We start from the raw sequence: 9,734 nt of genomic DNA, 5'->3' as shown, positions 1-9,734 counted from the left end.
CTTCCGACCCTAAATCTATGAAACTATGAAACTATGAACTAGCTAAGCAGCAGTTCTGCAGAAAAAGGACCTGGGAGTTACAGTGGACAATAATATGGATATATAGTGGCGATGCATAGAGGGTGCATGGGGGCACACGTGCACCCCCCGAGAGCGCTGATGCACCCCGACAGGCCAAGCTTCCTGCTTAGGCGATGCGGGGAGGGGGGGCACGTGGGAGCACTGGTGCCCTCCCTGTAAGTGCTGGATGAAGTGCCATGACCACTTCTGGGAGCACTGCAGCTGCTTCCCGGTTGGCGAGATTGGCCGCAGGGGACCTCCTCCCACCCCCTGGTTGCTGACTGGTTGCTGGGGGGGGGGCACATGCCCTCCATGACTTAAGGTGGCACCAATCGTCCATGTGGATATGAGTCAACAATGTGCCCTTGTTGCCAAGACGGCCAACGGCATATTGGGCTGTATTAGTAGGAGCTTTGCCAGCAGATCAAGGGAAGTGATTATTCCCCCCTATTTTGCACTGGTGAGGCCACTGGAGTACTGTATCCAGTGTTGGTGCCTCCCACTACAGAAAGGATATGGACAAGTTGGAGAGAGTCTAGTGGAAGGCAACAAAAATGTTTAGGGGGCTGGAGTTGTGAGGAGAGGCTGAGGGAACTGGGTTTATTTAGTCTGGAGAAGAAAAGACTGAGGGGGGATTTGATAGCAACCTTCAGCTACCTGAAGGGGGGTGTTAAAGAGGATGGAGATGGACTGTTCTCAGCAGTAGCAGATGACGGAACAAGAAGCACTGGTCTCCAGTTGCAGCAAGGGAAATTTAGGTTGGATACTAGTAAAACTCTCTTGCAAGGGGAGTGGTGAAGCACTGGAACAAGTTAGCTTGAGAGGTGGTGCAATCTCCATCCCTGGAGGTTTTTAAGGCCCGGCTCAACAAAGCCCTGGCTGGAATGATCTAGTTGGGGATGGTCCTGCTTTAAGCAGGGTGATAGACTAGATGACTTTCCTGAGGACCCTTTCAATCCTAATTTTCTATTAATTCTATGATGTTTGCAAAAAGCATGTCACACCTACTGCCCTGGAAAATTGCATGCAAAAGCAATGAGAAAAGAGGAGGAAGGAAAACATGAAAATTACAATAGGCAACACATACAAAGACTTATTAATATTACACATATAAACTTAAATACAATAAACTTCTCAGGACAAGGCCTGTTGCCACAAGTATTGGCATAAAATCTAGCAAAATGGTACTCATATTTATTGGGGCTACAGTGTTACTGCAACTTGATTATGAAAATTCAGAGTTAACCATAAAAATTATTCAAGTGGCCCTAAAGTGGTGACAAGTCTTTTGCAGTTTATGCCACCAACATTTTTAAGAGCCTTAAAACCAGGATCTGTAAAGCACCTGGGTGCCGAAATCAGGAACTAGGCAGAACTGAAGTGCCTAAGCCTGAAATAACAACCCAACCCCCCCCACACTCAACTGCTGAGTAATTCCTGAAGCACCTGAACTCCTGTCTTCCCAAATGCCTTGAGTTCTCTTCTCTGCATGCATCAAATTAGCCCAGCCTGTACAACTTAAGATCTAGCGCCTGCCTAAATCCAGTCAGGAAAGCTTAACTACTCTAAGCAGCCAAATCTCATATGCTTGCTCTGAACATCTTAATACTTGCTAACAGGATCAGTTTCCACCGTTTGCAGCCATGGCAGTCAGTGTTCTCTCTATGCTGTGCTCATGCATGGCCACGCAAATAAAAAAATCATGCTGAGCAATAACTTTTTAGTGCTGTACACGCAGTGGTGTACCGACTGGGGGGTGGTTGGTGGCCATGTGGGGGGGAAATGCCCAGTGCAGAAGCAAGGGGGCACCAACACTGCACCTCCCCCCCACTGCCAGCTTCGCATCCAGTTGCTCGCCACCAGCCCCAACCCAGCCACAGATTGCAGCAGGAGTGGGGAGGGGCAGGCACACTGAGATACCCATGCACTCCCAGCTAAGATTGCTCACAGATCGCTAAGCCTTAGGGGAAACATTGACAGCAGTTGCAGAAGAATGTTCATTTTTTATACTGGCAGGCAAACTTCTTTGGGTAAATATGATATCTTTTATCAGACCAACTGAGTAGTTGCAAAAACATTATTTGCAATCTTTCAGGCACAAGAACCCTTCTTCAGGCATACGGAGTCTTTGCTGTTCTTTGTCCATTTTTTATACTATGATCTAATGGTTAGGAGTGGTCTAGTGGCTCAGGAAGCAAGAGAGTTGAGTTCAATGCCTCTCTCAACCAGAAAGAGTTCAAAAGTACAATTCCCAGTTCTGACAGAGTTTCCTAACCACTAGCTAGGAGGCTAGGCTTGTAAAGAAGGGTACTCTGTCCTTCCATGCCAGCATTCAAGAAAGATTCAAAACATTGTTGGGCCAGCAACATGAGAGCTTGGGGGTTAAGACACTCTTGTAGAAGGCAGGAGTCTTGGATTCTGACCCTACTCACATGCTGCCTGTTTTGGGTCCTATTCTGGGGTACCTAAGGGTATGTATACAGGGTACAAGGCATGCACATGATAGCTCTGGACCTAAAGACAGTAAAGCCTTCTCAGCAGGACTGGTTAGTCTGGAGCGCAGCATTATATTAGTGACTTTTTGGTTCTGGTTCCAGAACTAGTGCAAGGTTTTTCTCTGCATGGCACTGCCTGGTGCCAAATAAATTTTGGCACACTAGACAGAAGTTTCACAACTAACCCAAAGTATCTTTACACAGTGCTATATTGAGCAGTGCAAACATATCTGTACTCTCCCCAAGTTTTTGTAAGGGGAGCAAGGCATCTAGCACAAGATTCTGAATTTCAATCTGGGAGCCAAATGTCTAAGACTCAGGAATTTCAGCATCTATCTTTTAAGAGCCTAAGTTCTTTATGGGATCTAAGCCTTAAAGTCTTGTAATTCTATTAAGAGTTGTATATTGGACATATGCCGTAAGACTAATTAATCAATAACAGAATTTGTGCAAGTACATTACTATGATCATTCCAAAGTGATCATCATAACATAGATCAAAGATTGGTGGGTGGGAGCCAATGGTGAAAATGTGGCCACAACTGGGTGGGGGGAGGGAGGGGGAGACTGACAAGGATTGTACCCATTCTGTAGGAGCTCCCATGTAGGTGTGTAGTGTTGGGAAGGAGGGGGGGAAGGAGAATCACTCTTACATTAGCATGGGGCAGTGAAGAGAGGGGGGAATCATGCCCAGTGTAGCAGTGGGTGTGGGGAAAGTGTCTACTTGGTGCACCTGGTGCAGCTCACACACCTCATGCAGCTCCTGTGGCATGTGGCTCCTGAAAGCTTAGAAGTTGAATAGCCCTGCATTATAGCACTGGCAGGCATTACTGGCAACCACTAAAACTGAGTAAGGGGGAAAGAAAAACAAACAAACCAGTCAATAAATTTTCAAGATAGAAAGTTGTTTGATAAAATATATCATACAGAGAACACAAAGTATGTCAACACTTGTTAAGAATACTCACCCAAATTACAGCAATACTCAAATGCATCTTCAGGAATCAAATTAAGATAGCATTCAGTGACACAGTGCCAACACTTTCCTGGAGACCCATCAGTTCCCAAATTAAGTTTTCATTTAAAGGGGAACCAAGTTTCTCAGGAAAGTTTCCAATGTGTTTTAGTCACTTTGGAGTCTAAGCCCCATTGACTATTGCTTTTAGGTGCAATTAGAATTTAACTTCAAGCCCAAAAGCTTTAAAAAACAAGCTGTGATGACTTGCTTGGGGTAGCAGAGAAGTTAACTGCTTTATTTTATGCATAATACCTCTGTAGCCAATGAGAACAACTTTAAGACAAATAACAATTTCACCAGTCAATTTTAACCAAAACACGCCATTATAACTGTGTCCCTTCACAACACCTGATCTGCTACAAACCTAGAACAGGGCTAGCAATCTACAGCCTGAAAAGCCTTTGGACCCAGCCCGCAGAGGCTCTGTGCTATGCCTAAGCTAGACACTCAGGACTTGCAGAGGGGGAGCTCTCCCTATGCTAAGCCAGAGTTGGGTGCCTGGGGCTTCAGTGAAGGAGCTGTATTTACACTGTACTGCCCACTGGCAGAGAGAATCACCTGAGGTGACCAGGTCCTAGTGTCTACCCATCTTGAGTCTGAGATGGGTTATTCTGGACCCCAGCTGCACCTACCAAAAAACACTGCCAACCCCCCCGCCCCGTCTAGAAGATTGTTTAGACTTACAGCATGCTCAAAGCTCTACTACAGACAGTCCACACTTCAGATCTCAAAAACTGCAATGACCTCCAATTTAGTTGTGCTATTGTATATTATCAATTAGTAAAAACGGTCTTCTCATGACTACATTGTTAGGAATAGTATACTTCAGAGCAATGTCATAGTTACAAAGTGACTTTTTAAAAGTGAAAGGAAAACACAAGATAACTTCTACACAAGTTATGTGCCCTACATATTCTGTGGGTTAAAATAAACCAAGAATCAAGTGTATGACAGCTAAGTTAAGGATGATCTAACCATCAGGATGTCCAATAACTACTTACAAAGTGCAGTGTTTATCCTCTTTTATAATTAATATTTAATAGAGCAGACATTTAAGATACAAATGTTGAATTCTTCCTACCTATTGGAAAGAGGAAAAAATGAGCCTAACCAGAAAAAAAGATCATTCTACAGCTTAAGTTTCATGAAAGTCTCTAAAACACTGCAGGCTCACCAATACACTGCTAGACAATCAAAATACATCTCATCAAAAAGCACAGAAGGGATGAGAACCTGACACTGCAAGAATCACATCGCCAACCTCAAAAGCATTAAATAACCCTCACTAATCTAGGCTGCAAATGCTGTTTTCACTTAGTGGTTGACCATCTGCCAGCACAGCTTTCTGAATTCTTGCTCAAGGAAAAGCTACAGAACAACCTTCTTTGATGCGTCTGAGGTTGAATACATCCATCTACATGGCAAAAGAGTTCAGGTACCTGTTAACAAAGTCATATAGTATCCTCAAATAATAGTTTCAAACTCAAACCTATTCCCTGAATGTTGTGTAAATCTTTCCAGACTTTTCTGCACCATGGCTCCAGCACTCAAGTATACCCCATCCAACTCATTTCTGGGTCTGTTACATAAGATGCTAAAGACAGTTCTGACATACCCCCTCATTTCTTGATTTCACCTGAGTGAATGGGTGAAACATGTTCAAAAGCAATACTTTCTAGAAGCACCAAGGACACAGCAGAGGTATACAACAACCAAGATGAGTTACTAGTCAATAGTGACCCTCAGTTACTAGGGCACCTCATAAGGCATAATCCACAGCGAACTGTGATGTTACCAATTCTACATGAATACGATGTTACTAATGGAGAAAACATGCTTGCCCTACAAGAAAAGGGTGGAATCATTTAAATCAGGGGTCAGCAACCCTTGGCACGCAAGCCGGAACGTAGCATGTGAGGCCATTTTGCTCAGCATGCTACAGCTGGCCTGGACTGTGGGCAGCTGCCACTGGCCATGGAGTGTGGGCTGCTCAAAGCACATGAAGGGGAGGCTGAAAGCCCTGCTGCAAGCAGCTCAGGGTCCATGGCAGGCAGCAACTGCCCAGAGCCCAGGCTGGATGTGGCAGGCAACCAGGAGGCTGCAACTGGTGCACCAGGGTCCAGAGCCCCGGCTCGGCTCCGTGGAGGCAGCAGTTGCACATGCACCTCGGGGCAGACAGTGAAAAAGGGGCCACAGCTGGCACTCCCCACTGTTCTCCCTCCACCATGCAGAAGATACCAGCTGCAGCAACAGCAGCGCTGGCTCACAGGACTGCAGCCAGTGATGGAGTGCAGTGGGGGCTGAGGCGTGTAGTGCGGTGAGTGCTTGTGGGATTGGGAAGAGACCCAGCCCAATCCCCCACCCCTGCAGCTCCTGCTGTAGGTGTTGCTCTGTCCTGGGCTTTGGGCACCTTCCCCTCCCCTCTGCCCCCCAATCTTGTGGCATGTGTTTGCACATAGCAGCACTGAAGACACAGCAGAGGCAGCAGGAGACCTGCTGCAGCCCTGAGGGTCGGTACTGCAACAGTGCTGGCTGAGCAGGGGCCCATAAAGGCCCTGGGCTGGGGGCAGTGCAGGAGGAAGAGGCAGCAGTGGCAGCAGCAACTCTCAGGCACCAGCAGCTCTGCCCCTGCACCATGCTGTGCTTGCTCCCTGAAGCCTGCTGCCATTGCCTACCATCCCTCAAAGAGCCCCCTGCTCCCATCCCCACACCAGGCCTCCTGTGCTATCACCCCATGCCCACCCCACTGCTGCTGGGGAGGGAGGAGGAGATATGTTGCTTATGCATGCAGCAGTGGGAGGGAGGAAGGGGCAGGGAAGCATGTGTCTGTGTGTAGGTGCATGTGTGTAGTGGAGCAGGCAGGAGGAAGGTCCCCTCAGGCTCTGACCCTGATACAGGTCCTGCCCCTGGGGGCAAGAACTGGGGGTGGAGTATGCCCACTTCCAGCTGCCCCCCAGGCACACATACACACACATGCATGCATGCACACACACAGCCCAGCAGGGCTGAGGGGTACAGATTCCATACCTGGGGGCAAGGGGCAACAGCCTTCCCCTGTCCCACTTGACACTCCTCCCCAGCCCCTGAGTGAAGGGGGAGCTGCTAATCCCCCTGGCACCTCACTTCAGGTCTTGATGCCACTCCTTCCTCCCTTCCTGGCTCCCTTGCAATTCCCCCATCACTGCCAAAGATCCAGTACAAAGGAATGAGAGAAGCACATGTGTGTTTTTATTGACCATATTTAACTAAAACACTGAAGCACTGAAATCAATTAACAAAGAAAAGTTCGTTTTAATTATGAATATTCCTCCTACTTACATCACTGGGAAGTGAATTATTACTTCCCTTAAAAAGATAAATTACATGATTTGTTTAACAGTCTTATGTCAAGGCAAGAAAGGTCCAAGTATTTTATCTATCTTCTACCTTGGCTAGCTCTACCAAAAGGAGCTGTGGTAAAACATTACAATAGCCTACTTCTATTTTTAGTGTCAGTGAACCTGGGATCCTTAGAGAAACTATTCTTCATAAATATATTAACCAAAGGGGTGTCCGGGGAGACACTTTAAACATGTATATGATAAACCAATATCTTACACTGAAAGATGAGGCAGTCCTGGTGGCACTTGACTGCTTAGTAACTTGCTATTCTGAATAGCGGAGACCACTCTTGGCATATCAAAGCATTAAAAGGAAGAAATGGAATTAAATCTGTACTTTTCATATTCAGAATGGTGGTAAAGATGCTTCTTGGGATTTTTCTCTACTGGAAAACATTTTAACGTATCAGACTAAATTATGAAGTTTGAGCAGCATTGGGGATTTATTTATGCAAAAATAAGAAGAGATGAGCAACTGCATTCTTCCAACTGATGTGAAATAATCAGCCAAAGCCATTTACCAGATATGTATAAGTGAAGTTTGTATTACTCCATAAGACAGTAAAGTAAAATAATTCACAGTAGCAAGCAGTACCTGTTCATCTTTTTGTCTCCACTCTTGCCAATTTTCTTCCTGAGAATCTTTCTGCACTTGACTGTACAATGTTTGCTCATGCTGAGATAGACAGCCTCCAGGGGAGGATTTCTGAGGAATCTTTTTAAAAGCAAGATTTCTGAGCTGCAAAGCAGAAAGCAAGAAGCACAATTAACAATAGCAACAGTTTTGCTGTTTACTAGAATATTAATGAATATACAGAAACAACTCTCACTATCAAAGACATTTATATGTGCCTATAATTTACCCCAAGCCTTGGGTTAAGTTTATTAAACCACAGGTGTCAAACACATGGCCTGCAGGCTGGATCTAGTCTGCAGAACTGTTGCATCTGGTGCACCGGTACTCTGGTGGGCTACTGGAACTGAATGCCCTTGGCTCTGTGCTGCCACACACCTCAGCACTGCTGACTGGCCAGAACTCTATGTTGCTGGGCAACGGCATGAAAGCGTGTGGCTTCATACAGCCGCATGGCACTGGCTCTGTGCCACTACTCTAGCTGGTCAGCAGTACCAAGTGCGTGTAGAAGCATGGATCCAGAAGTGTGCAGTAGCATGAAGCCATGCTCCGGTAGTGAGGAGCTCGGAGGCTTGTGTCTATAAAGAGCCAGGGAAATGCAGTGGCTCAGAGAAGTCATGCACCAAATTTTAAATTGTTATTTCATTGGGAGATAGTAAAAGAGCATTTTTGGGGGCACAGATGATATATGATTTTATATTGACATAGGGGGCAGGGGGTGGAAAACGAACCTAAGAACATATCTAAAGAATGAAAGAGTCATGCTTTCAAAGCACTCTCCAGAGCATTACAGGGTCACTAATGCACTGCTAGACACATCAGGCATCCACAGAAAAAGCTGACAACTTGACCTCTTACCCACTCCCCCAACCCAAAGAAACGTAAGGTCCAACTTCAAAGCATTAACCACCATCAACAACTTGGGACCCAAACATATAGTTTACAATCCTTGTATTATTTTAACTTGGGGCAGGCAATTATTTCAGCTGGAGGGCTGTTTAAGGAGTTTTGGCGAGCTGTCAAGGGCCCCATGACAGTTGCCCCATCCCCTGGTTGTCATCTTGGGACCAGAAGTCCCACCGCTAACCCCTGACCTTTACCACCAGAAGTCCTTCCCCCTACCTCCGCCCCAAAATTCTCATTTTGGGATGAAAGTGTTGCCATCCTGGAACCAGAAATAAACCAAATTATGCAGTAAAATTCAAACACCTACTATAACATTTTTTATTACAAAAATGTTTTTTGCCATGATTTGTGTTTGTGTAGTGTATATAGAGGTGACGGGATAATAACTCAAAAATAAAGTTTTACACTTGTATATTGTGTGTCGGGGTGTGGTAGGGTGTGTATGTGTGTAGGCTGGGGTGTGGGGGGTGGTGTGTGTAGGGTGGGGGGTATGGAGGCAATAGGGTATGTTGGGTGTGTGTGTGTGGGTGTGTGTGAGGAATTGTGGAGAGGTGTGGGGACCCCCCCATACCCTCCGATGACACACAGCCTCTGCCAGTAGCATCAGGAATACTCGCAGGCAGTGGATGCTTGTGTCTGATGCAGGTGCTGCCACCTGGTGGCATGTGGCACTAGCCAGCACTACATGCAAGGGAAGGAGCACAGCCTGCCTGGCCCACCTTTATCATCGGGGCTCAGTGTGATGCACGTGCAACTCGTGGCACTTGTGCAGCACTGGGGGAAGCCCCATGTGCTGGAGTTTGCTGCCTTCCCTGCTCCCTGCTGTACAGGTCCTGGGACTCTGCATGGAAGCAGGGGCTGGGGCTCCACTTCACTTCTGGTGAAATCCCAAGATCTGCACAGTACAGGGTGGGGAAGGCAGCTAGCTTCAGCATGTGGGGCTTCCCTGGGGATGCGGGAGTGCCAGAAGCTGCACGTGAGCCATGAGGAGCCCTCGCAATAAAGGAGGGCCAGCCAGGCTGCATTTCTTGTTCCCGCGTGCAGTGCTGGCTGGAACCACATGCCACTAGGTGCCAGAGCCTGTGCTGGGCATGAGTGCCCACCACCTCCTGGTGTTCCTACTGCTGCTGGTGGGGGCTATGCTCCATGCGTGGTAGGATGTAGGGGGTCCTCACACCTTGCCATGAACCTTCACATCCACATCCTGCCCACCTGTGCTCTACCCTCCCACCTCCCCGCTGG

At 47.0% G+C, this 9,734-nt stretch overlaps 1 protein-coding gene across 3 annotated transcripts in view; it reads right to left on the bottom strand.

Annotated features, from left to right (window-relative positions):
- GKAP1 (G kinase anchoring protein 1) overlaps positions 1–9,734 on the bottom strand; it is a 57,257-nt gene that overhangs the window by 20,606 nt on the left and 26,917 nt on the right. For all 3 annotated transcript variants that reach the window (XM_019517403.1, XM_019517405.1, XM_019517404.1), the window contains exon 3: positions 7,548–7,691. In XM_019517403.1, the coding sequence (XP_019372948.1) occupies positions 7,548–7,691 (144 nt within the window). The remainder of the gene's footprint in view (positions 1–7,547; positions 7,692–9,734) is intronic.

This window comes from Gavialis gangeticus, unplaced genomic scaffold (assembly GCF_001723915.1).
Source record: "Gavialis gangeticus isolate Ggan-Ray unplaced genomic scaffold, GavGan_comp1, whole genome shotgun sequence".
In the NCBI taxonomy this organism is placed as follows: domain Eukaryota; kingdom Metazoa; phylum Chordata; order Crocodylia; family Gavialidae; genus Gavialis; species Gavialis gangeticus.
This window is presented reverse-complemented; position numbering and strand designations above follow the sequence as displayed.